This window comes from Calypte anna, chromosome Z, assembly GCF_003957555.1.
Source record: "Calypte anna isolate BGI_N300 chromosome Z, bCalAnn1_v1.p, whole genome shotgun sequence".
In the NCBI taxonomy this organism is placed as follows: domain Eukaryota; kingdom Metazoa; phylum Chordata; class Aves; order Apodiformes; family Trochilidae; genus Calypte; species Calypte anna.
In genome coordinates this window covers 4,463,193-4,489,182 of record NC_044274.1, presented here as the reverse complement: position 1 = coordinate 4,489,182, position 25,990 = coordinate 4,463,193, and the positions used below count along the sequence as shown (strand labels likewise).

At 49.4% G+C, this 25,990-nt stretch overlaps 1 protein-coding gene across 2 annotated transcripts; it reads right to left on the bottom strand.

Moving 5' to 3' along the window:
* Positions 1 to 259: 259 nt before the first annotated feature.
* PSTPIP2 (proline-serine-threonine phosphatase interacting protein 2) lies at positions 260 to 24,330 on the bottom strand. Of its 2 annotated transcripts, XM_008506424.2 has the most exons (15): positions 24,264 to 24,330; positions 14,421 to 14,521; positions 13,205 to 13,282; positions 12,082 to 12,116; positions 9,979 to 10,085; positions 8,769 to 8,831; positions 8,221 to 8,319; positions 7,979 to 8,024; positions 7,512 to 7,591; positions 4,437 to 4,535; positions 3,856 to 3,952; positions 3,472 to 3,553; positions 2,449 to 2,483; positions 1,889 to 1,946; positions 1,613 to 1,707 (listed from the first exon to the last, which is right to left on the bottom strand). In XM_008506424.2, the coding sequence occupies exons 1-14, from the start codon at positions 24,294 to 24,296 to the stop codon at positions 1,897 to 1,899; spliced, it is 1,005 nt and encodes a 334-aa protein (XP_008504646.1). In that variant the 5' UTR covers positions 24,297 to 24,330; the 3' UTR covers positions 1,613 to 1,707; positions 1,889 to 1,896. The 2 variants fall into 2 exon arrangements, with proteins under 2 accessions (XP_030323217.1, XP_008504646.1); XM_030467357.1 differs by lacking the exon at positions 1,889 to 1,946 and having other exon boundaries at positions 260 to 1,707.
* Between the last annotated feature and the right edge of the window lie 1,660 nt (positions 24,331 to 25,990).

Sequence of the window (25,990 nt, the reverse complement as noted above, 5' to 3'; positions counted from 1 at the left end):
TTTGGGTTGGAAGGGACATCTAAAGGAGCAAACTCCATCCTGTGGTGCTTTGAAGGTGTACTGGCCTCAGACAGAAAGCAAACAGGCAACATCAAAAAAGCAAAAAAACAAAAAAACAAAACAAAACAAAACAAAACAAAAAAAAACCCAGAAAAAACTCAAACCAAACAAACCAAAAAAAAAACCAAACACGTATCCAGGACACAGGTCTCAAAACTGATTTTTAAAACATGTATTTAAAGAACTAAGACTACAGCAGGATCCTTCAGAAGAGTATTTGTCTTTCAAAACCAAAATAGGACAACTGATTCTTTGACACGGGCACCTCACAGAGTTCATTCTCATGCAGCAGGACAGAAACTTGAAGCACACTGTGATCTTCTCCACGCAAGAAAACACAGTAAAATCCCCAGAGACCAGTGGGCATAGGCACACACTGAAGTAATGCAGATTCAGCTTGATGAAGAACATGATACAACTAGCAACTCCTTTTGCCCCAGAGTTAGTCACCTGGCACCAGGTTTAGACAGCTAAATTCTGTGTTAATCCCCATGTCCTCTGCCCCTGGGTCCAGTGTTGTAAAGCACTGAGGAGCTGCCATGCAACACTGCAGACAGGGGCTGCAGAGGAAACAGCAGCCCTGAGGCTCTGAATCAAAGTCACAGTCATCTATACAGTAGCAAGAAGGGCACAAACTTTGAGGAGACCTGGTCAGAAAACCAAGTTTCAGGGCTCCAACCCAACCTTAGTAGCTAACTTTGTTTCCAGTGGTGCACAGCCAGAACAAGCCCAAAGTTTAACCATCCCCAGAGGCTCATCAAATAGGGGTCTCCAGAACATACCAGGGACATTTTATGCAAGATCAGGTTGCTCAAAGCCCTGTCTAACCTCTCCTAGAGCACTTCCAGTGATGGGGGACCTACAACTTCTCTAGGCAATGTGTTCCAGGACAAACTCTACCATGAGCCTAAAAAACTCCAAGCCCCTGATTGGAGAGGTGGTTGGAAGTGCTGCCTGACCTCCTCCAGACCCTCAGCAGCACTTCCCAGGATGACTTCCCAGAAGGTTTGTGGTGGCACAGCCTCCCATGAGGTTTCTGCACCAGGCAAAATGCAAATCCCCTTCCAGTGGGCTGACACTTCAGCCAGGAGCACCATCCACAGCTAAGCCAGACCCACGGTGCTCCTCTAAGGAAGCTCCCTGAGAGACATGTCCTAAAGTAAATCTAAATTACGAGTTTAATCACCATTAATAAAAGACTTAATCAGGCACAAGTTTCACCTGAGACTTGGAGTGGGATCTGCATGCCCTGGGCACAAGCCAGCATGCCCAAAGCATCACATATGACTTCTCTAGTGAATGTGTAGCACGGCAGGCTCCAGCCTCCCCCAGATGGCTGCACTTCAGAAGAACTTCAAATCAGAATCTTCTTCTGGCACAGAATCTGAGTCCAGGTCCACTGCTTGTATTCCTTTCCTTCCCCTGAGCGTGAAGATGCAAAATCCATCCAAGGAGTTTGCTGATCAAAGGCACAGATTTTTTTAGCAGGCATTTTCTGAATGTACAAATAATTATCAGAACTCTTTCTTAAACTGGAGAATCCTCGAATTTCTTTCTTAAAATGGAGAAGAAGCACTTCAGCTCTGTGTGGCTGGGAATAACTGGAAACACCACCTTCTGCCAGGCAGGCCAACTGGTGTCTTCTGCCTGGAGAACAAACAGAGCAGACTGACAGCATCTAAACCACTGCTCAGCCAAGCAATGGGAGGGCTGGCATGATCATCACTCCCAGATGGTCACCTCGAAACCCCATCTCTTAATCAGTGGCCTTTCTTTCTCCACTGTCCCTCTGAGTAGCTGCATCTGATATTAAGCTGTGAGTACTTACTGTGGCTGTTAGTGGTGTATCAAGCTGTAGCCATCAACTGTGGCATAATCAGGCTCACCTGAAACACAGAGTACCAAAAAAACATCAGGTCTGTTCATGAGAAGTGCTTCTCATGAGACTCTACATAGCACAGGAATAACATGCAATGCCCTCCCCCCCTCAATTTCTAAGGGGGTAAGAAGTAAGTTGGAATGAGGCTCAAAGACTTGATTTGCCCAAGAGCCAAAGCAGGGCCTCATTTTACCAAGTCCCACTGCAGTATCCTATCTCTGAAGAATGATAAAGCTCATCCTTGTTGAAGCAGAGGGGCCCAAAATGCAGAGGCAGGTGGGATCCCAAACTTAGGCACCATTAAGGAAATCAGACATCTGATGTGTGTGGGTAATGCCTAAACAGGAGGCTTTTTTTAATGAATCCTTGCCTTCAAGCTCCCAGCATCTCTTACTAGAGACCAGACTTACAGCAGGAGCTCCACCTAAAGCAATCCCTTTGGAGAGCTGAAGCTCCTGAACTGATGGGAAAGAGCAAAACCTAGAAATCCTATGAAGCAAGTAACTCACCTGGTGCACTGGTTGGGGTGGGTAGAGGTCCCCTCCTGCACAAAAGGAAACACAGAGCTGAGGATCTTGGTGTCTTGTGGGGCTCTGGCTCTACACTCCCAAATTGCCTTCCCAGAGCAAGGGAAGAAAAAAGCTTTGGCCAGCCTGGGGACCATGGTGAGCTCACCTCTGAGTCAGACACGGGAATTGAAGCTGATATAGTGTGGGGAGAGGAAAAAAACACCCAAAAAGCACTAAGCTGGGGAGACACTCACAAGTGAGCCTCAGGGCATGCCTTCTTACGTGCCTCTGCCCAGAGTCAGACATCAGGAAGCCACAATTGGACACGACTCCTCTCCCAGTATGACAGTCCAAGTGGCAAACTCATCTTCAGCAAGAGTCTTTGGCCCTGAGTCTTCATGTTCCCCCTGGCAGAAACATCCTTCACCTTGTCCTCTCCCTCCACCTTCTGTCCTGAGGGAGTGAATTCAGTTCTGCCATCCCTCCCTCTACCCACACATGCTTTTAACTGAGCCATCTCTGCTCAGACAGACAGGCAACATAGAGAACCATGCTGAGAAGACCATCAGGTTTCATTTTGATATTCAAAGGCTGCTCTGGAGGAAAGCTCAGATTGTTTCCAAAGAGACAAGACATGAAACTGCCTTGTTTTTCTGCTCTCCAAGTACCACTGCTGCTCACCTCAGTGTAAAAGGCTTCTGAAAGATGCTTTGCATAAGAAAAATTGAGCACCCTCTCACCACAGGCACTTTCAGAATAAGACTGCCACCTCTGAGAAGGGAGACCCAAAAAGAGGGAGCAAAAGCCTCTGACAGGGCTTGGAAGAGACCCTGAAGAGCTTAAAACAAGCAGCACATTGGCACAACTCCTGCTGTGCAGCATGATGGACTGCCTGACACAGGAAACTCCCAAGTCAAACCTCCAACAGACTGAAAGTAACAAAATATATGGGGGGCTTTTATGTTTTTTGGGTTTTGTTTGGTTTTTTTTTTTTGTACCAATTGCACATGTTACATCCCTTACCTTGATATGGGCACAGGAACTGGACTTCTCGCAGGAGCCACGTTTCTCTCTGCATTATAGTAGTTTTCATAGACAACAGGAGCTAGAAAAAGGTAATAATAGTAAAATACAGACCTTTTATAAGCACAAACTACTTGTCAACACCAACATTCAGCTGCTAAGTCTTTCCTCTCCCTGGGAAAATGCCTGATCAGGAAATTGAAAGTTACAGAAAATGGAGATAAATGGTAGTGAGTGGCAAAGATCAGCACTATGCAATGAAAGGAGGGATGCTGCAAAATCAGTGGGTTTGCATCCAACCTGATGCTGGTGAGAGCAGCACCCCCATGAGGAAGGTGTACAAGGAAGTGAGCACTGGTTTGTGGAATTGTATTGAGCTCTTACCTGGGGCCAAATTTCCAGTCTTGCGTAAATTTACGAAAAAATCAATATCCTTCTCAATGCTGCACATTTCTAAGCTCTTGCGGATCTCCTCGTATTTCTGCAACAGGGAAATAAAAAGCACTTCTATCCACCAGGTCAAAAAACAAAAGAGTTTTTCCCCATCACTTATCACACATGAGGTGAAAGCCCAGTGCTCACCCAGGATACAAGCTTTCATGGAAAGGGAATCACAGAATAATTAGGGTGGGAAGGGACATTTCACAGCCATTTAACCCAACCCTGCTGCAGCCAGCAGGGACATCTGCAACTGGATCATGTTGCTCAGAGCCCCATCCAACCTGACCTGGAATGGTTTCAGGGATGGGGCAATCTGGTTGTCCTGGTTTGGGCCAGGGTCTCAAAAAAAAAAAAAAAAGGTAATCCCTGTAGATCCCAGCTCTAGGCCAGCCTGCACACTGCTGGTGTCTGGTGGCAAAGCAAAGGCCACAGCACCACTCAGACATCACCGCATCAGGGGCAAAGGAAAGCAACTTGGGCTTTTCTTTCCAAGCAGAAAAATGAAGATTTTCATTTGAGGTAACCTCATCATTCTGGACACAGTCCTGGGAGAGCTGGTTGACATGAAGCCAGAGGGCATTACGGAAGTAGCTGATCCGTTCACACTCCTGAGTCTCGAAGAACTGGAACGACACAGACAAATCACCCCTAAGATCTGTAGAACAAGAGCAAATCTCCTCTATCCTCACTGCTTCTCATCCCCACTACAAAGACAACTGCCCTCCACAAAAAGCAGGTATTAGTGGTCTTCTGTAGGAAACATGGAAACCACAAGTCCTACAGCTTGTGGAGAGGTGAAATCACCCCTCTATGCACCCAGGTATTGCAAAGATAACTCTTAAGCTCAGGAAGGTCTACAGAACCAGTGTGGGAGGGGTGACCCATCATACTGTGACCTCTGAGGAAACCAAGCCACCTTTCTAAAGGCAGTGCACATTCCCTAGGTACCCCATGGCCCTGCATTCCCAGCTCACTACCTTCCCACAGTTATGATGCAAAAAGCACAGGGCATGTGTGAGAGCAGAGGTGCATCAATTGGTTGGTCTTCTCCCTCTTTCCTGCCCAGCCCTTTTCCAAGCAGTTTTAAATCCCAGTCTTTTGAAATCTGCTGCCTGGTATGCCTCAGTGTCACATGCCTGTGTGGATTTCCATGGCAGGATTAGCTTTTCCCAAAGGATAAACCTTTCATCCCGAGCCTATGGACACACATTTTATCAGGTCACAACCCCCACAACACAACAATGGGAAAACATCCATGTGATCCATCTGTGGAACTGAAACTATTGCTCCCCACCTGCAGAAGCCTTCACAGACACCAAAAGCACACCAGCACTGAGACACCAACACACACCCCATGAAACAGGCAGCAAATTCCACTTCAAAAGAAGAAAGCAAAATAGAGGCCTGAGGAGAAATAGCTTGGGAAGGGAATGGTACAGAGGGAATGGATCCACCCAAGGGTAATGAAGGAGCTGGCAGAAGAGCTCGCCAAGCCTCTCGCTATCATCTACCAACAGTCCTGGCTCACTGGGGACATCCCAGATGATTGGAAATTGGCGAATGTCACGCCAATCCACAAAAAGGGCCGGAAAGAGGACCCAGGAAACTACAGGCCCGTCAGCCTGACCTCAGTGCCTGGCAGGGTCATGGAACAGATCATCCTCGGTGCAATCACACAGCACCTGCAGGATGGGCAAGGGATCAGACCCAGCCAGCACGGTTTTAGGAAGGGCAGGTCATGCCTGACCAACCTGATCTCCTTTTATGATCAGGTGACCCGACTGGTGGATGAGGGGAAGGCGGTGGATGTGGTCTACCTAGACTTCAGCAAAGCCTTTGACACCGTCTCCCACAGCATCCTCCTGAAAAAACTGTCAGCCCGCAGCTTGGACAGGAGCACCCTGTGCTGGGTTAGGAACTGGCTGGAGGGCCGGGCCCAGAGAGTGGTGCTGAACGGGGCTGCATCCAGTTGGCGGCCGGTCACTAGTGGTGTCCCCCAGGGATCAGTGTTGGGCCCAGTTCTGTTCAACATCTTCATTGATGATTTAGATGAGGGGATTGAGTCCATCATCAGCAAATTCGCAGACGACACTAAGCTGGGGGGGAGTGTTGATCAACTAGAAGGCAGGAGGGCTCTGCAGAGGGACCTGGACAGACTGGAGAGTTGGGCTTATTCCAACGGGATGAGGTTTAACACGGCCAAGTGCCGGGTCCTGCACTTTGGCCACAACAACCCCATGCAGCGCTACAGGCTGGGGACAGAGTGGCTGGAGAGCAGCCAGGCTGAAAAGGACCTGGGAGTCTGGATCGACAAGAAGCTGAACATGAGCCAGCAGTGTGCCCAGGTGGCCAAGAAAGCCAATGGCATCCTGGCCTGTATCCGGAACAGCATTGCCAGCAGGTCCAAGGAAGTGATTCTGCCCCTGTACTCAGCCCTCGTGAGGCCACACCTTGAGTACTGTGTCCAGTTCTGGGCCCCCCAGTTCAGGAAGGATATCGAGGTCCTGGAGCAGGTCCAAAGGAGAGCAACCAGGCTGGTGAAGGGACTCGAGCATAGACCCTACGAGGAGAGGCTGAGAGAACTGGGGTTGTTCAGCCTAAAGAAGAGGCGGCTCAGGGGAGACCTCATCGCTCTCTACAACTACCTGAAAGGAGGGTGTAGCCAGGTGGGGGTTGGGCTCTTTTACCAAACGACTTTCAACAAGACAAGAGGGCATGGACTTAAGTTGTGCCAGGGGAAGTTTAGGTTAGATATTAGAAAGAATTTCTTTACGGAAAGAGTGATCCGTCATTGGAATGGGCTGCCCACTGAAGTGGTGGATTCTCCGTCCCTGGAGATATTTAAAAAGAGACTGGATGTGGCACTCAGTGCCATGGTCTAGCAACCGCAACGGTGGTTCAAGGGTTGGACTCGATGATCTCTGAGGTCCCTTCCAACCCAGCCAATTCTATGATTCTATGATTCTATGATCTTTTGCAAGCTTGATCCTCTCACCACCATCTCCAAACTTCCCTAACATATGCTTGAAATCCTTGCTAGACCACTTCACTAGCAGAGAATGTGCCTTAGGCTGATACAGGTGCTCAGAGGAGTTCCCACACCACCACATGAGGTACAAGGTGAAGGGCTCCTGGTACGTAGGGACCCAAGATGTGTCCCCAGGCCACCAGCAGCCCCTCCTGCAAAGTCATTTAAAATCTTTGAATGTTTTAGACAGTCTGCTCGGTGCTGCTGCACCTATAGCACACAGCAGCCTCAAGGCACCAGGTGTGCAGAGGTGACCCTGACCCTGATGTTCAAAACAATGGGAAGGGGACAAAAAAAGGGAAGGGAAAGGGAAAGGGAAAGGGAAAGGGGAAGGGAAAGGGTAAAGGGAAGGGAAAGGGGAAGGGGAAGGGGAAGGGGAAGGGGAAGGGGAAGGGGAAGGGGAAGGGGAAGGGGAAGGGGAAGGGGAAGGGGAAGGGGAAGGGGAAGGGGAAGGAATCCTGCTGCTTCACTGCCAGAAGAATACAGAGAGGGCAAATCTGCACTGTCCCTGATACCTGCAGCAAGGGATTGAGGATCATGTTGCCACATTAAAATATTTTGATGCATTTACCTCACAAGCTTTGATGTGCTCTTTCTGCCATTCTTCACGAATCTTCTCCAGTGTGGTAACATTCTGCTGGTAACTTCTGTCTATGGGGGAAATAGCATTGGCCTCTGATTAACATAAATAAAAACACAACCCTTTGCTAGAGGGCAACATGTGAAGCCTGAAATGGCTGGGATGTCAGGGAGAAAGCAGCAGTACTGCTCACACCACTTCTGTAAGCTCAGCTACAGGTGAGCACTGCAAGGGGTTGCACAGCCAGACAGCAAAGCTGAGGGTTCAGCTATGGGAGAAGCCTTGGTGGAGCCATCCAGGCTTCTCCAAGGTGGGTGCCCACATCCAGTATCTTAGGCACATGTTTCTGAGGAGCAGCACCTGCCCCAGGAGCTGGAATTCACCCAAGAGCTGTGCCATGGCTTCACAATACCCTGCCCCAGGAAACATTCTCCTCACTGCTCCATTTCCATGCTCACCAGAGTCCTCCAGAGCTGATTTTGTCTGAGCCAGCTTCAGGAACAGCTGCCAGAAATGGGTTGAGAAGGAAGTTAGCAGGTGAGACACAGCACTGTATCCCAACCAAGGAACATCACCAGCCCTCCTGTCCCATCCCAAACCTCAGAGCTGGGAAAAGAGGCATGGGGCAGGAGAAGAGACACACACACACACACACCCTTTTCTCTTCCTACCGCACAAACCACCCCCTTGTACCAGGTACCTTCTCCTGCTGCTTCTGTGTCACCAGGTTTGCGTTGCGGTGCACAGCCTGTTCTGCCTCATCCTTATCCCTGCAGCGCTGCTCGTAGAGCCTCTTGGCCTGGAATTTTGACATCAAGGGAATCAGAGGGAAACACAGCTCGTGCAGGAGGCTTTGGAGGAGAGAGCACAGCCCAGGAGTGAGGAGGTGGGTGCAGGGCTGCCAGCAGAGCAGGGGATGGCACCCAAGGCTCCAGGTGCCCTGCCGATGGGGCAAAACCAACCTCGCAGGGTAAGATGCTCTTCACTCAAGATTAAAAGCTCATGGCAAGCAGGTCCATGGCATCTAAATTACTCATATCCAACCTTGCAAGTCTACTACCAGCAGCATGCCTTGCAGATTCTTCAGTTCTGCTGAGCACGTGCTGCACACCACTCATGCAGACACAACATGCAGACTTGCAGAAGGGGAGGACAAGCCTTGAGTTTAAATCTGTCCCAGTGCCATCTCTGTGCAGATCAGAAGCAGTAACACGTATGGCAAGAAACAGAAGAAGAAGTTTGCTTTACCTCCATGGTCTTCTTGTACTGCAAATTCCTGTTTTTGTGAATTGCATCCATTATCAGCTCTATCTGTGAAGACAACAGACCTAGAGTCAGCACATCAAAGCTCCAGGATAAACTACATGGCTTAGGAAAGGAAGAGGTATAGACCATATTGAGATGGGGTAAAGGACCTTAATCTACCCAAAGCATCTTCACAAAACCAAGACATTCACCTTTCATGCTTCTAGCTAAGTCTCCACTTGTGTATGCAAAGGAGCATTACACATCCCAGCAATTCAGTGCTGTATCATCCCACAGAACCACAAGAACACAGAATTACTTTGGCTGGAAAAAACTTTCAAGACCATTGAGTTCAACCTTTAACCTAACATTGACAGTTCCTTAACTAAACCATAACCCTAAGTACAATGTCCATCTGACTCTTCAATACCTCCAGGGATGGGGACACTACCACTGGCCTGGGCAGCCTCTTACAATGTCTGATAACCCTTATGGTGAAGAAATTCTTCCTTACATCCAGTTTAAACTTCCTCTGGCACAACTTGAGGCCATTACCTCTTCTCCTATCACTTGTAAACTTCACTGTACAGACTGAGTGCCCCCTCTTTACAACCTCTTTTAACATTGTTGTAGAGAGTGAGAAGGCCTCTCCTCAGCCTCCTTTTCCCTAGGTTAAAAAAACCCAGTTCCCTCAGCTGCTCCCCATAAAACCTATGCTCCAAAACCTTCATCCAAACCTTCTTTGGATGCACTCAATGTCATTTCTGTGGTGAGGGGCCCAAAACTCAACACAGTACTCAAGGTGAGTACAGGTGTAAATCCCCACAGGGTCCATGGAGAAGACCACTTCCCCACTGCTATGTCCAAACCAGCCCCAAGATCTAGAAGTTTTCTCTCATTTTCCAGACATGGGAATCTAAGCCAGGACAAGTTAAAAAGAAGACCTTATGGAGATCACACATACACATCCTTTAAAAAAAACCCTAGTTGAGGCTGGTGACCCCAGAGAAATGCCCCCCAAAAGCTGCCCAGAGGTGCAGATGTGGCACTGAGCAGAAGGAAGCTGGGAGGTTGCCACACACACAGGTCACCAACACAGTTGCAACACATAGGAAGGAGCTCAGGGCTTCTGGCAGCAGCAAGGGCAAGGGACAAGGAGCAGGCAGAAGAGAGGAGGCACCTGGCAGGAGCAGCCCATCCCACCACACCTGACCTTCTTCCGATGCAGTTTCTGCTTTTCCCTGAATTCCTCCATTTTCTTCGCCTCCTCCCGAAGGGTTTGTGCCAGCTGGATGTGACCTTGTCCCACATTGTCTACCTCTGCAAAGAAAGGAGATTTTAAAAATATTCATACATCCCTAAAAAAGGATTCTTCCTCAAATCAGCTGCTGCAGCTGGCATCAAACTGAGCCATCGAACTGGGTTAGGGTTAGGGTTAGGGTTAGGGTTAGGGTTAGGGTGAGGGTTAGGGTTAGGGTTAGGGTGAGGGTTAGGGTTAGGGTTAGGGTCAGGGTTAGGGTTGGGGATAGGTTTAGGGTTAGGGTGAGGGTTAGGGTGAGGGTTAGGGATAGGGTTAGGGTTAGGGTCAGGGTTAGGCTTAGTCTTAGGCTTAAGGTTGGGGATAGGTTTAGGGTTTGGGTTAGGCTTAGGTTTAGGCTTAGGGTTGGGGATAGGTTTAGGGTTAGGTTTAGGGCTAGGTTTAGGTTTAGGTTTAGGGTTAGAGTTAGGGTTAGGGATAGGTTTAGGATTAGGGTTAGGGTTAGAGTTAGGTTTAGGATTAGGGATAGTGTTAGGTTTAGGGTTAGCATTAGTGTTAGTTTTATGTTTAGAGTTAGGATTAGGATTAGGGTTATGTTTATGGTTAGGGTTAGGTTTAGGGTTAGTGATAGTGTTAGTGTTACATTTCCTTGGGGTTACATCTACCAGCAGAAATACATAAAAGCAGCAACACTTTTTAAGTGGGTCTCAAGGAGTATGTGCATATGTCCTGCTCTGGCCTGACCTTCAGTTTAAGGAAACCCACACCAAGAGAAGTCATTCAAAAGTACACAATCACATCTCTACTCTTCCAGGTGAATTCAGGTATGAAGCAGCCACCTGAATTAAGTGCTTCCCCAGCTTGGTGTGGAAAAGAAATACAGATATCTCTGTCTCGTCTGGGTTGTGGTGAGCAGCCTTGCCACAAAACACCACACCAGCCAGCTCATCAAGGGAGCAAAGCCAAACTGTAAATCATGATTCAACCCACAAAGATGTTTCAAACCTGCAGCTATTGCCAGTCAGCTGCTGGGAGGGCAGATCAGGTCAGGGAGCTTTGTCAAGGGACAGGACAGACCTGAGCAGAGGGTGAGCTCAGGACAGGGAAGCAGAATGCTGTCCCTCCAGGTATGGATGCTGGCCCAGTGGGATGTGATGTGCAATGCAGGGACAACAAAAAGAGGTCAAAGCATCATCTTCTAGATGCTCAGAATAGAACCACAGAGCATTACAGTTATTTAGATTGGAAAAGACTTTTAAGATCATGGAGTCCAGCCCTTAACCCAGCAGTGCCAAGGCCACCAACATGTCCCTCAGCACCACATCTCCAGGGCTTGGAAATCCCTCCAGGAATGATGGGGACTCCAGCCCTGCCCTGGGCAGCCTGGGCCAGGCCCTGACAACCCTTGCCAGGGAGAAATTCTTCCCAAGCTCCAATCTAAACCTCCAGCTCAATTCCTCTTCTCCCATCCCTTCTTCCTTGGGAGCAGAGCCCGACCCCCCCTGGCTCCAACCTCCTCTCAGGGGCTTGCAGAGAGCCACAAGGTCTCCCCTCAGCCTCCTTTGCTCCAGGATCAACACCCCCAGCTCCCTCAGCTGCTCCTGGGCAGACTTCTTCCCTTCCCCAGCTCCATTCCCTTCTCTGGACACACTCCAACCCCTCAATGTCCTTCTTGTCCTCAGGGGCCCAGAACTGACCCCAGGATTCAAAGTGCAAATTCCTTCATACATGTGTGAAGAGGTGAGCCAGTCCAACAAACTCCAGCTGAGTTTCTGGTCCACAACCTCTATACAATGCAAGCACAACCTCTCAGCTTCAGCCACCCCTGAAAGACCAAGAGATTCCCAAAGGGACATCCTATGGGTCTCCTTTACCACTCAAGCCCTGAAGTGCTCTTTCCCAAACCCCCAACCCTGGAATAAGCCTGGCCAGGAGGACAGCCCACACCTGACCCCTGCATTGTGTTGTCTTGGAGGTTTGCCTCCTGTTTTCCTCCCAAGCAGTAGCCTGTAGGTTTGCTGATGCCAATTGTCCTGACAAACATAAGGAATTACTCACGTTGCTTGAAAACATCCAGGGATCTCTTCAGCGTGCTAAAAAACAAGGCAGAGCATTAAAAAAAAATGTGAAAACATGGCCATGTGCACCAGAGCACCTCTCCCAGACCAGATAGCAAGTCCCTCACTCAGCACTGGTCAAAGGAGCTCAAAGAATGTTTATTTATCCTCTTTACACCTCTGGCTTTCTCCCTCTCAGCAAGTATGCACAGTTCACTTGGTCTGAGATCTACTCTGTATCTTTCTGAACACTGAAGGCTACTAAAAGAATCTGAGTTTTGTGATAAATGTTTCAGGAAACCTCCTAAAAGTACAGTTTGAATTATATGAATACCTTCTACCTGATGCATTGGCCAGTGGTTGGAAATGTAGGAAAATCTCCTCCCTATTGATATTGTAAAAGAAATATTTCAGAAACATTTAATTAGACAGCTCATTATAAAACTGTAAAAAAAAAGATTGGAGAAATAGGACCAGGCATGTATAAAGTACAGAAACAAAGGAGGAAGCAGAAGATGCTCTCTGGGGAAATTAAGACCCACTCATGGAGCCAACTGCAGAGCCCACACCACCCTTGCAAGGTGATAACCTGCTGGGCTTTGAGGATTTGCATGGTATGAATCAAAGAAGCACCCGTACTTTCCACTGGCCTCCAAAAAAGCCAGGAGTGAACCCAATGTCTCATGACCCTCAGCTCTCTGCAGAACTGCCAGCCCACAACTTGCCTGAGAGCCTATGATGCTTTGGTTGGTCTGCACCCAGTGAGAACTTGGTGGAGTCTGACTTATTTTTTGGCAAAGGCCTACCCACTATGCACCATTCATTCACAAGATGGATTTCAGATCATCTTCTGGTAGCATCCCAATCACAGTTCAACACTGCTTTGTCTCTCACAGCCTCCCTACTCCTTCTCCTCCTCTCCTTCTCCTTCTCCTTCTCCTTCTCCTTCTCCTTCTCCTTCTCCTTCTCCTTCTCCTTCTCCTTCTCCTTCTCCTTCTCCTTCTCCTTCTCCTCTTCTCCTTCTCCTTCTCCTCTTCTCCTTCTCCTCCTCCTCTTCTCCTTCTCCTCCTCCTCTTCTCCCCCTCCTCCATAAAAGCAAAGCACACACAGGACTGTGGACTTACTTCAGCTCTGTCTGCCCACAAGGCTTCTTCTTTGACAAGTTAATGAGCTCTTTGCCATATTTTTCTTCTATAATTGCCCTGTTGAGGAAAAAGAGAAATTACAGGAAGCTCTCATTTCAGAAACTTGTTTGCAAGACCTGCTCTTAACACCCTCTCCCTACCTGCTGACCTGCTGTGGATGGTTGACTGAAGGAGGACTGTTGTTTGCAGTTACCCAACAACCTTTCTGGTGAAAACACCGTGCCTGTGGTCCTGAGGCATTGCCCTCCCCATGGATAATGGGTGCAAGGACCACCACCACCACAGGAGGTGGAAGGTCTAAGTGAGTTGTACACTGTTCTCAAGAGTTCAGCAGATGGCTCCTCAGACAGCTGGAAAGCCCAGATTTTCCTGGAATTACAGCCTAAATAAATGTAGGTGCACTGGATACTTCTAACTGCGGGTCCTCCTCTTCATCTCCATTACAGCTGTTCCAGGCTGTTTTGTCCCTAGTCTTGTACTCAGAGGTTTGTTTTCTCCAGTCCTCAGTACTCCAATTACATTAATTCAGGGTTGTTCTACAACATTGTTCATACTTATCTATTGCTAACAGGTGGATCATAAAGTCAAAATACATGGCCAGACCACCTCAGCTGTATTCATCACCACTGTAGTCCCTCATCTTTGTATTCCCTACTTGGGTCATATGCTCTGATTAATAAACACACTACCTAGTGCTACTACATCTTTTTAACATAAAATTTCTGGGCTGTCCTAAATGTACAGAGACAAATTCAGGCCAAAGCCAGGCCTTTCTTATGCCAAAGTCTTCACTTTATCTCCCACAAGCTGAACTTACACGGTGAACTTCATAGGACAGCGTGTGGCCTGGGCAGGCCAGCAAGAGCTGCAAACACATCAGCACAGATGTCTGGAAATAGGTAAAATGGAATTTTTAGACTGTTCCTGATACAATTTTCTTTTTAGCAGACGGTTCAAAATAGAGCATCAAGCCCTGGGCACCACTGCTGCCTTGCAGCTGAGGATTCCTGGGCATGGACTTTGTACCACTGCACCTCCCATGCAAGGAAAAGGTATTCAATAAAATTGAAGGTGTTTTAACAAAATTGATAGTTAAACATGACATAAACTGAAATGGGAATACCCAGAGCATATGTAGTGCCACTGCCTCACTTCCCAGGTTCAACCCAACCTATTCTCAGAGGCAGTTCCATACCTTTCCTTCAGAAAGTCTTCAAACTCTTTGCAGTTCTTCCTGCCATCATTCAGATGTTGGATGATGCTGTCATAGCCAACTGTGCTCGTCAGATCCGTGCTCTGAAAACATAAGAACAGAAGTTACATCCTTGTCACTCCAGTTCATGGCCACCTCCAGCATCATTTGGACAAGCAATAGCGAAGTGAGCAGCAAATAACTCTTTATGAAATCAACTCTTGCTGTTTAAAGCATGGGAGAGACTCCAGAAAGGCATCCAGAAAGAATCATAGAATCATAGAACTGGCTGGGTTGGAAGGGACCTCAGAGATCATCAAGTCCAACCCTTGATCCACTCCCCCCGTGGTTCCCAGCCCATGGCACTGAGTGCCACATCCAGGCTCTTTTGAAAGATCTCCAGACATGGAGAATCCACTACTTCCCTGGGCAGCCCATTCCAAGGTCTGATCACCCTCTCCAGAAAGAAATTCTTTCTCACCTCCAACCTAAACCTCCCCTGGCACAACTTGAGACCCTTTGTGCCCTCTTGTCTTGCTGAGAGTTGCCTGGGAAAAGAGCCCAACCCCCCCCTGGCTCCAACCTCCTTTCAGGGAGTTGGAGAGAGTGATGAGGTCTCCCCTGAGCCTCCTCTTCTCCAGCCTCAACACCCCCGGCTCCCTCAGCCCTTCCTCACAGGAATTCTGCTGGATCCCTTCACCAGCCTGGTTGCCCTCCTTTGGACCTGCTCCAGCACCTCAGTCTCCTTCCTAAGCTGAGGGGCCCAGAACTGGACACAGGACTCAAGCTGTGGCCTCCCCAGGGCTGAGCACAGGGGCAGAATCCCTTCCCTGGACCTGCTGGCCATGCTGTTCCTGAGCCAGGCCAGGATGCCATTGGCCTTCTTGGCCACCTGGGCACACTGCTGGCTCATGTTCAGCTTCCTGGCAATCCAAACTCCAAGGTCCCTCTCTGTCTGGCTGCTCTCCAACCACTCTGTCCCCAGCCTGGAGCTCCCCATGGGGTTGTTGTGGCCAAAGTGCAGGACCCGGCACTTGGCCTTGTTGAACCTCATCCTGTTGGAATCGGCCCAACTCTCCAGTCTGTCCAGGTCTCTCTGCAGAGCCCTCCTGCCTTCCAGCTGATCCACACTTCTCCCCAGCTTAGTGTCATCTGTGAATTTGCTGATGATGGACCCAATGCCTTCATCTAAATCATCTATAAAGATACTAAATAGAACTGGGCCCAACACTGGTCCCTGGAGGACACCACTAGTGACCAGCTGCTGACTGGATACAGCACCATTCACCACCACTCTCTGGTGGCCTCCAGCAGTTCCTAACTAGGCACAGAGAGCCCCTCTCTGAGCCATGGGCTGACAGCTTTTTCAGGAGAATGCTGTGGGAGACGGTGTCAAAGGTTTTGCTGAAGTCCAGGCAGACCACATCCACAGCCTTCCCCTCATCCGCCAGGCAGGTCCCCTGATCATAAAAGGAGAGCAGGTTGGTCAGACAGGACCTGCCCTTCCTAACCCCGTGCTGGCTGGGTCTGATCCCCTGTACATACTGCAGGTGCTGTGTGATCGCCCCCAGGATGATCTGCTCCATAACCCTGCCAGGCACTGAAGTCAGGCTGACAGGCCTGGAGTTTTCTGAGTTCCCCTTTTTGTCCCTTTTTGTGCATTGTCGTGACATTCACCAACTTCCAATCATCTGGGATGTCCCCAGTGAGCCAGGACTGTTGGTAGATGATAGGGAGAGGCTTGGCGAGCTCTTCTGCCAGCATGAAGATGGTAATTTGGACAAGGCACTTCCATGACTTTAAGAAAACAGAAGATTTCAGTTCTGCCATACCCTATTTCTTCCCCCTGAACTAAACACCGCTGGCACCTAGGACCTCAGCTGTCAGCTCTGTCTTAATTAAATCAAACAATGAGAACTCCACAAGCCTCTAGACATAGCCCATCTTGCTATTGCTTCTACCACTTTCTGCAGACATGCAGACAGATCTTGGTAAGCAGTGGCTGGCACTATTTTGGGTACTGCCATCATGTTCCACTGCAGGAGCCTATGTCTGGTGCATTTTTCAGACCTCTCTGCACAGAATGGCTGAGCTATGGGCTTTTCTGGCTGCTTCACAGCAGCGTGTGGATGCACTTAATCACCACTGCTGCAACAGCTTTCTCTTTGTTTTTGCAAAAAAGGAACACTGTCCCACACATCAATTCAAAACACCACTGCAAAGATCATTTCCCTAAGCACCAGCTCCTCCCCACCACTGCTGTAGGCTCTCCAGCACACCACAGGGGGACAGGTTCCAATGAGGACAAGCCTCATCTTCCAATACAGGACTTCCAGCCACCCAGTGTCACTCAATCTTCCCATTGACTTCTGAAGGATCAGTGCTTTCCTTTGAATTACTTCTTAAAAACTGTAGTAATATTAAAAAAAAAAAAAAAAAAAAAAAAGCAAGCTACATGCGGCTAGGATGAAGGTTGACCAATTCTAACCCATTTTTTCTTCCTACCCATACCTTGAAGCAGCTTGAGACAAAAAATGGATTTTTGCCCTAAGATTGTTGAGGATTAACCACCCGGGAGACTGGACTAAGACCAGAGCTCCTAAGTACTGATAATATTAAGAGATGTTCTGAGTATGAGCTCTGCTTCTCTGGGAGAAGATTGAAGCAGATGCCAGGGGCTGAGCAGGAGGTGATATCTGTTGTCTTCTGTTTCTCCTCTCAGTCAGTGAGGAGAAAGAGGGTATGAGGAGGAACGGGGTATTTGTGATAAATGAAAGAGTTAATGATGTGGAGACAAGGGCTTAAATGTCAGTGTCCAGAGTGCAAGAAGTGAAGAGCAGATCTGGTGGAATGGGACCTGCAGAAAATCTCCAGATGTGCTCTGCTCATGGCAAGCATGGGAAGAGGGGACTGTGGAGCAGGACTGCCCTGGTTTGGGCCAGGATAAAGGTGATTTTCTGTCTTGGACTTTTGCTTTCAGCTCAGTCTCTTGTAAGGAGCTGCACTTGCTGAAATGAACAGCAAGTTTCTCAGGCAGTGTCTGCTGCTGGGACTGATCCCACTCCATGTTTATAGTTACTGCTGGAGACTGGTGTGCAGAGCCAAGGGCACTGCTCAGCTCTGAGGAACATTTTGCCCTCCAGAAGGAGAAAAGGAGTAAAGAGGTCACACCTGGAACCCTCCTCTGGGGAGGAACAGACAAGATAAATGACCAAAATTGACCAAACAGAGGATTCCATCCCATACACCTCATACTCAGGATAAATTGGAGGGATCTCAAGGGTCAAACCCCTTCCTGCTTCCCCTTCTTCCCGTCCCTGTTTGCTTCAGCATCCTGGGAGGATTCCATCCCTTCCTCTGCCTGTGCTCCTGATCCATGCCAGCCTCAATCTGTGTGTTCCTGCCTCCAGCTCCCAACTGCTGCTGACCCCAGGATTCCAGCCTGGACTTTCCCAGGGCTGCCCTGCAGCCTCGGTGGTGACGTGAGAGTTACTGGGGGAAAGGGGGGAGGAACATGGGATCAATTTTCCTGTATATTTGTATATATTTAGCTTTTTTTTTTCTTTTTATCATTACTGTTTCATTAAAGCTGTGTAGTTTAGTTTCCAACCCCTCAGTCTCTCTCCCTTATTCTCTCTCCTTTCTTTATCAGGGAGGAAATGGTGATTAATAGAGAGCATCTGGTATTTGATTTAATTGCCAGGCAGTGTTAAACCATGACAAGGACCTAAGCAGAAACCAAACCATTTTCCATTTCTTTACAAAGCACTAAAGTCCCTCCAAAATGGGCTTATGGCTGGTAAACCCACAACCAGTTCTCAGCTTGCTTTGTGTCTTGGCTACCCAGCTCTCTGAAAAAGGAAACACATGTGCACTGAACTCAGTCTTCATGACAGCTACAAAATGCAGGGACATCCAAACTTGGCTTCCTACCCCCAGTTTCAAAGGAAATACAACAAAACTGTCAGTCCCTGCAAGCCCAGGCAGGATTGGGTGGTCAGACCCAGATCACTGCATGCCAGAGGGCACCCCAAGGCTCCTGCACCCTGGCTCTGCTGCTTGGGTTTGCTGTGCTGGGTGGAAATGCCCAGGGGAACACAGAAGTGCTCATCAAAAATGTGCAGTAAGATATTTTAATGCCCTTCCTCCTATAAAGAAAAAAAAAAGGTAAAAAAAGAAAAAAAAAAAATAAGGGAAAAAAAAAGAAATAAAAAAAAGAAAAAAGAACAGAAAAGAACAGAACAGGAAAGGAAAGGAAAGGAAAGGAAAGGAAAGGAAAGGAAAGGAAAGGAAAGGAAAGGAAAGGAAAGGAAAGGAAAGGAAAGGAAAGGAAAGGAAAGGAAAGGAAGGAAAGGAAAGGAAAAAAAATTAAAAAAGAATGTGTGCAGCATGTGTGTATTTCCTGAGCTCCCACGGCCGGACCACACCTCTTGGTACGAGGTGTTTCCAAAAAGCTGGCTTCCAGGCAGGAGGAGCCACTGGATGAGGAGCTGGGTTGTATGCCATGAAACCAGCCTTTGCAGCATGGAAAGAATAAAAAGATCCAGCATGACTGCCCCTGGGATGTCCCCAAGGCAGGGCTAGCAAGGAGCAATGAAGGAAGAAGGGCAACAGAGCCATGGGTGCAGAGGAAAAGATTTCAGGACATAATAGACTAAGCCAAAGACAGGTTTGGAGGATGAGGAGTTGCACCAAGCCCTCCCCAGCCAAAGGGAGGTGGGACAATCACCTCCCCCCTCCTACCCTGCAGCACATGGCTGTCCTGCTCCTCCTCACTGGGCAGAACTCTGAGCTCATGACCTATTTAGAGAACAGCCCATGGAAACTACAAACAGATGATTTCAAGGTGACAAAGAAGCAGATGATGCTTTTCGAGCGCACAGGGCTCAGCAGGACAAACACCCACCCCCCTTCCCAACTCACTGCCTGGGTTTGCACCATTGTCCTGATGTTAGGAGAAGTGATCTGTGTTTATTGAAATGTTTTGGGTTCTGTTTACCCTTCTCACCAAAAGAGGGGCTAAAATGTTCTATTTAGGGCTTGAAGCCACGTTGTTACCTGTGTGAGTCACAGATGAAAGGGGCTGAGCTTGATCTTTTCATCCACCTTTCACCCCACCTTACATTGAAACCCCCCTCCAGATACATACCGTATGAAGCCAATGACACAGGACAGTCATACAATCATTTAGGTTGGAAAAGACTTTTAAGATCACCCAGTCCACCCAAAAGACTTTTAAGATCAACCAGCACTGCCAAGGCCACCACTGCCCCATGGCCCCCAGCACCACATCTCCAGGCCTTGGAAATCCCTCCAGGAATGATGGGGACTCCAGCCCTGCCCTGGGCAGCCTGGGCCAGGCCCTGACAACCCTTGCCAGGGAGAAATTCTCCCCAAGCTCCAATCTAAACCTCCAGCTCAATTCCTCTTCTCCCATCCCTTCTTCCTTGGGAGCAGAGCCCGACCCCCCCTGGCTCCAACCTCCTCTCAGGGGCTTGCAGAGAGCCAGAAGGTCTCCCCTCAGCCTCCTTTGCTCCAGGATCAACACCCCCAGCTCCCTCAGCTGCTCCTGGGCAGACTTCTGCTCCAGACCCTTCCCCAGCTCCATTCCCTTCTCTGGACACACTCCAACCCCTCAATCTCCTTCTTGTCCTCAGGAACCCAGAACTGACCCCAGGATTCCAGATGCAGCCTCACAGGGGGACAATCCCTGCTCTGCTCCTGCTGCCCACACAGTGCTGACACAAGCCAGGATGCTGGTGGCCTTCTTGGCCACCTGGGCACACCCTGGCTCATGTTCAGCTGAATCAACCAACACCCCCAGGTCCTTTCCCTCTGGGCACTTCCCAGCCCCAAGCCTGGAGCATTGCCTGGGGTTGGGGTCACCCAAGTGCAGGACCCAACAGTTGGTCTTGTTGAACCTCATACAATTGTCCCCATCCCATCATTCCAGCCTGTCCAGCTCCCTCTGCAGCCTCCCTGCCCTCAGGCAGAACAAGACTCCCACCCAATTTGGTGTCACCTGCAAAGTGACTGAGGGTGAACTCAATCCCCTCGCCTAGATCACTGATGAAGACACTGAACAAGCCCAGCACTGAGGGAGACCACTGGTGACCATCCACCAGCTGGATTCAATTCCATTCACCAGAACCCTTTGGGCCCAGCCACCCAGACAGTTTCCAGCCCAATGAAGAGCTGAGCTGTCTGTGCCATGACCCATCAGCTTCTCTAGGAGAATGCTTCGGGAGACAGTGCCAAAGGCTTTACTGATGTACAGGTAGGCAACACCCAGAGCCTTTCCCTCACCCATTAGGCAGGTCTTCTGGCTATAGAAAATCATGCTGGTCAAACAGAACCTGCTTTTCCTGAACCCATGCTGGATGGGCTTGATCCCCTGGCTGTCCTGCTCTTTGCCTCAAAGTGATTCCTTCTTCCCCCCAAAACCCCACTTTGTTCCTTCCAAATGACAGCCTGAGGGTTTCATAATGCTTCCAATAAGCTCTGACAACCCAGCCTCCATTTCGAGAAGGACAACCAAGGGCAAGAGGAAGTGAAACAGCCCAGCCTGCATCACATCCCCAGTCAGCAGCTGGGGAATGAACCCAAGAGCCCAGGACTGGCAGAGGAGTTTATCTTCAGAGATGTGAGGCTTAAAAAGAAACCATGGCAAGGAAATAAAAATAAAGCCATGGCAAGGTGGCATCCATAACCCCTGCTGGAGGGCCCAGAGGGTAGGGATTGCCAATTCCTTTGCAGACACAGCTGCTCTCTTGCTCCACAGAGAAGGGCAAAGCATTTCTTTCCCTCCATGCTTCATTTCTGCCACCAACAAAAGAGATGCAGTAGCTCTTTCCTATGTGCTGGGGGGTAAACAAGCATTTTCAGATACTTTGCCACACGCTTTGCTACAAAAATTAAATATGCCAGTGCATGGAAAATGAATATTTATCAGTGCCTAAAAGACTTAGATACTGAAGGTCTTGCTTTCAAAGATCACTGGGCCAAACCAGCCTTGGCTAAAGACAGCAGATCATAGTCTTTAGCCTTACTTTCTTTTTTTTTTTAAAGTTTTGCCAGATACTTCTTTTTACTGCATTCTGGAACCCACTGCAGAGAGCAGAGCTATTACTTTTGTCCCATTTAAAGCAAAAGGACTGAGAATCCACTCTCCATGTTGCAAGTGGTCAGCCAATACATCAGACGTGAAGTGTGATTTTAGTATTATTATAATTTTTGGTTTTCCCACGTAGTCCTACAAGGCCCAAATGATGAGACCCAAAGCTTTGCTGTTGGGTTACCTGGAATAAGCTGCAAGAATAGTCACATACCAAAAAAATTACTTAACTGAAAGAAGAGATCTTGTAGAGTAAAAGAAGAACAACAAGTTGCCAAAACCTAATGAAAACTAAACCCCACGCTTGCTCAATTTGCAGCAATCACTATAGGCAGGGCAAGAGGAAACACGCAAGATCTTGGGCATATTTTTACTTTTGCACAGCCCTTTTGCAGGCAGCTGCTGGCTGTGGAAGGCAACATCACACAAGCAGGGGCATTTGAGGTTTAACTCTGGTTTAAGGTCCTTCCTTCCCTGCTGTGCAGCTTTGGGCGTCTCTGGACTTCAGATCCTGGGCAAGCAAGAGCTGTGGCAGGATGGAAAAGAGCAAAATCCTTTATTTAAAGGGATTTATCATCTTGTGCTGATGCCTAACACAGTGTGCTTCCCCAGTGCAGCATATGATGAGCATCACACCATGAAATTTGGGCAAGGACCAGGTTCCAGTGCAAAAAAAAAAAAAAAGACAGACACACACACCCCACTGATAAAAACCAGAAATAAAGCGTTCCCCAGATGAGGCTCAAGGCACAACCCCACTGCCCTGGCAGTACAAATGGGGGTGCAGATTACCCCACAAAGAAATTCAGTGGCTGACGTTCACAACCAGCCACATCTCAAGCTGGAAGATGCAATACCAAAACCTTCTCAGCTTTTTTTTGGGGGGTTGTTTATTATTTAGACTTTTTCCCACCATTTGGTGCCTCTCTCCCCTGCAACCCTCTCAGCATCTCCCCTTTCCCATCGGACTGCCCTGACCACTGAGAAATCACTTCCTTCATCAGAGAAGGCTTCTCCTTCCCTTTTCAGCTGAAGCAAAGTCATTTAAGAGGAAAAACTGCAGGAGGAAGTTTGTGCTCTCTCACCACACTTACCAGCAAACCGAGGCTGGATGAGCAGCCCTTCACACCTCATCTAAATTTGGTTTTTTGGGTTGGTTTTTTTTTGGTGTTTGGGTTTTTTTTTTTCCTGCCCACATCTCCTTCCCCCTCCCAAATCCCTCCCCAGCCTGATGCACAGTCACCAGTACATGGTCTGGGGGCAGGCTGGGGTGGCAAATGCCTTTTCCACGGGACAAAAGACAGCAGAAGGGCCTCGATGTCTCCACTGAGTCACATCCATCACGCTCCCCAACCAACCTCCACCCCAGATGCCTGACCCCCAGGCACCTCTCCTCAACTCGGGGAGGGGGGTGAAGGACACAGGCTTGAGAAAAAAAAGAAAAAAAAAAACACCAAAGAAACCCCCCAAAACCAAAACCAACAAAAACCAAAAACAAAACAAAACCAAAACCAAACCAAAACAAAGAAAAAAACACAAAAAAAACCAAACAAAAAAACCCCACAAGCAAGCAAAATCCAGGGCAACACCAATAGTTATGGGCTCAGCAAGAGGATTATTCAGTAAATAGAAGTATTTGCTAGCACAGGGACCCAGCAGCCATGACAGACCCCGTGGAATGGACCAGCTCCTCCTGGCCTTGGGGTTGCTCCTGCCCCTGTATCTTTTCCCACTGATCCCTTGTCCTCAGGGATCATCCTTCTGACAGCACCACACTGCAGCAGGAGAGGATCAAACGGGGCAGCCGTAGCCAAAGGCAGCCCCAGGGCAAGGACTTCTTCTCCAATCCACAAACCACATCTCCTCAACTCTCTCGGCATCACGGTTATTCCCTCCGCACCCTGGGGGAGGCTGCCACCGCATCCCTTCCCTCCCGAGCATTTTGCAAAAGCACAGTGAGCACCGGGGAGTTTTTCTTGGGCAACGAAAAGCTGAGAAACTGCTGCCAGATGCAAAGCACTTACACATGTGGAAGCTCACAGAGCTCTCACACCTTTGCCCCGTCCTGCAAGCCAGGAATGGATTATCCCAGGTGATGCCTGGGAAACCCTGAGGGCTGCTGCCATTCCCACCGGGTGGGACTCTCATCCCCAAAAGCCAAAATTTTGTCATTTCTTTCCTGGTTGCCAGTACTTGACATGAAAACTTGCACTCCCAGAGGAACCGGGCAGCCACAGCGACCGTGCTGGGCAGCAGATAAGTCGCTTGTTTGGCACTTCTCCTTTTCCAAAAGCACAGTTGGGGCTCAAAAAGAGTAAACTGAGGTTTTCCACGAGAACTGGGGCTTTTCCTACCACCGCTTGGCAGGCAGCAGGACCCTGAGGGGCTCGCTGCTACTCCGGGCTTAGCTCGGAACCAAAGGACCCGTGCTTGGCCACGGTGCCTCCAAGTAGTTGCCCAGTGGGCAAAGAATTTAATATCACCAAACCCTCAATCCGGCACCGGGAAGTTATTTTGGCTGCAAAGCCACGGCTGTCAGGACCGGGGCTTGGGGGTAGGGGGGGGGGGGGAAGATACTCAGAACCTTCAGCAAAGCCCTCATCCAGGACCACAAAGGCGGCTTTGGACCCACCTCTGATCAGAGCGGGGTTACCCCCTCACCCTACACCCAGCTGTGATCCCCCCGGCTCCTCTGGGTCCCATTCCCGCTCCTGCCGGGTCCCACCACTCACCCAGAAGTGGTCCCTGAACCTCGCCTCCCGCATCCTGCTGCCACCGCTGCGATCCGGAGCTCCAGCACCGCCCGCCCGCACGGTCCCACCCCTCGGTGCAGTGTCCCCACCCCGTCCCGTCCCCACACCCCAAAAACCGCACGGTTACACCCACAACCCACACACCCCCCCTTGCTGCTCGGGGCTTGTCAGAGCGGTCCTGGGTCGCCCTGGGTGACAGCATCCCAGGATGGTGCGGGTTGGAAGGGGCAGGAACCTCGATATTGGAGGTTCAGCTAGAGCAGGCTGCCCAGGATGACGTTCGGGAGGGTTTTGTATGTCTCCAGAGTGCGAGACTCCACAACTGTTCCGGGCAGCCTTCTCCAGTGCCTGCCACCTTCAAAGCAAAAGTGGTTTTCCTCAAAGAATCATGTGCCAGACTGGTTTGTGTTGGAAGGAACCTCAAAGATCATTCAGTTTCAACCCTTCTGCCACCTCCCACCAGCCCAGGTTGCTCCAAGCCCCATCCAACCTGACCTGAGACACTGCCAGGGATGGGGCAGCCACAGCTTCTCTGGGAAACCTGGCACAGGGGCTCAGCACCCTCACAACAAAGAATTTCTTCCTAATATCCAATCTCAATCTCCCTTCTTTCATCTTGAAACCCTTCCCCCTCATCCCATCCCTCCCTGCCCTTGTCCCAAGTCCCTCCCCAGCTTTCCTGGAGCCCCTTCAGGCACTGGAAGGTGCTCTAAGGTCTCCCTGCAGCCTTCTCTTCTCCAGCCTCAACAACCCCAGCTCTCTCAGCCTGGCTCCAGAACAGAGCTGCCCCAGGACCTCATTTCACCTTGTGGCCTCCTCTGGATTTGCTCCAACAGCTCCATCTCCTTCTGGTGTTGAGGGCTCCAGAACTGAACACAGTGGTGGATTCCAGGGGGAAGGAGGGTGTCTCATCCCCTCCCTTGACCTGCTTGTTATACTTCCTTTTTATACAGCAATTATTTGTAAGCACTGTTAAGATCCTTCTCAGTGTCCTGTTCTCCAGGCTAAACAGACCCAGGTTTCTCAGCCTTTCCTTGTCAATGAGATGCTCCAAACCCTGATCACCTCTGCAGCCGTCCCACACGTCTTCGATACTTCTCTTCCTACTACTGAGGAGCCCATCACTGGACACGGTTCTCCTGATGTGGCCTCACTAGGGCAGAGCAGAGGGGTAGGATGACCTCTTTTCTTCTTGCTGGCCACACTCTTCTTAAAACACCCCAGGATGCCATTGGTCACAAGGGCACCTTGCTGGCTTATGGTTAACTTGGTGTCCACCCAGAAGCAAGAGGAGTAAGGTGCACTGCTGCAGGTGGGTGAGGGTTGGGGATGCCAGCCAGGAATGGTGTGGATGTGCCATGGGAGGAAGCCCACTTCTGATGGCCAAACCCAGCTGACTGACACAGTTCCATGAAAGAAACTTGGTGTGGAGGGTGAGCATCATCAGCAGCAGCTGCACAGCCATGGCCTGTGACCTGTAACACCTTCCCCTCCCAGCCTGGCCAGAGGCTGATGGAGAGTTTTGGGAAGGTTTCACCATATATGTCTTGTTCTTCTTACTTGACAAGGGGATGCAGGGTGAGCAATCTCTGAGCAATTCTTGAAAAAAAGATGACAGCTGATGGGATAGGACTCTGTGCTGGAAAGCCTGAATCATTCCTGCTGCCCTAACCTGCTGCCTCTGCTTCAGCATGGGAACAGCTGAA

Bases quoted from the DNA above. Each gene is read 5' to 3' on its own strand.
- PSTPIP2 (XM_030467357.1), bottom strand. From the start codon at position 24,296: ATGCGGGAGGCGAGGTTCAGGGACCACTTCTGG. The intron at 12,117-13,204 runs GTAAGTCCACAG...CTTGTTTTTTAG, and splicing joins TGTGGGCAGACAGAGCTGAA to CACGCTGAAGAGATCCCTGG. The intron at 2,484-3,471 runs GTAAGGGATGTA...CCTTTTGTGCAG, and splicing joins GTTCCTGTGCCCATATCAAG to GAGGGGACCTCTACCCACCC.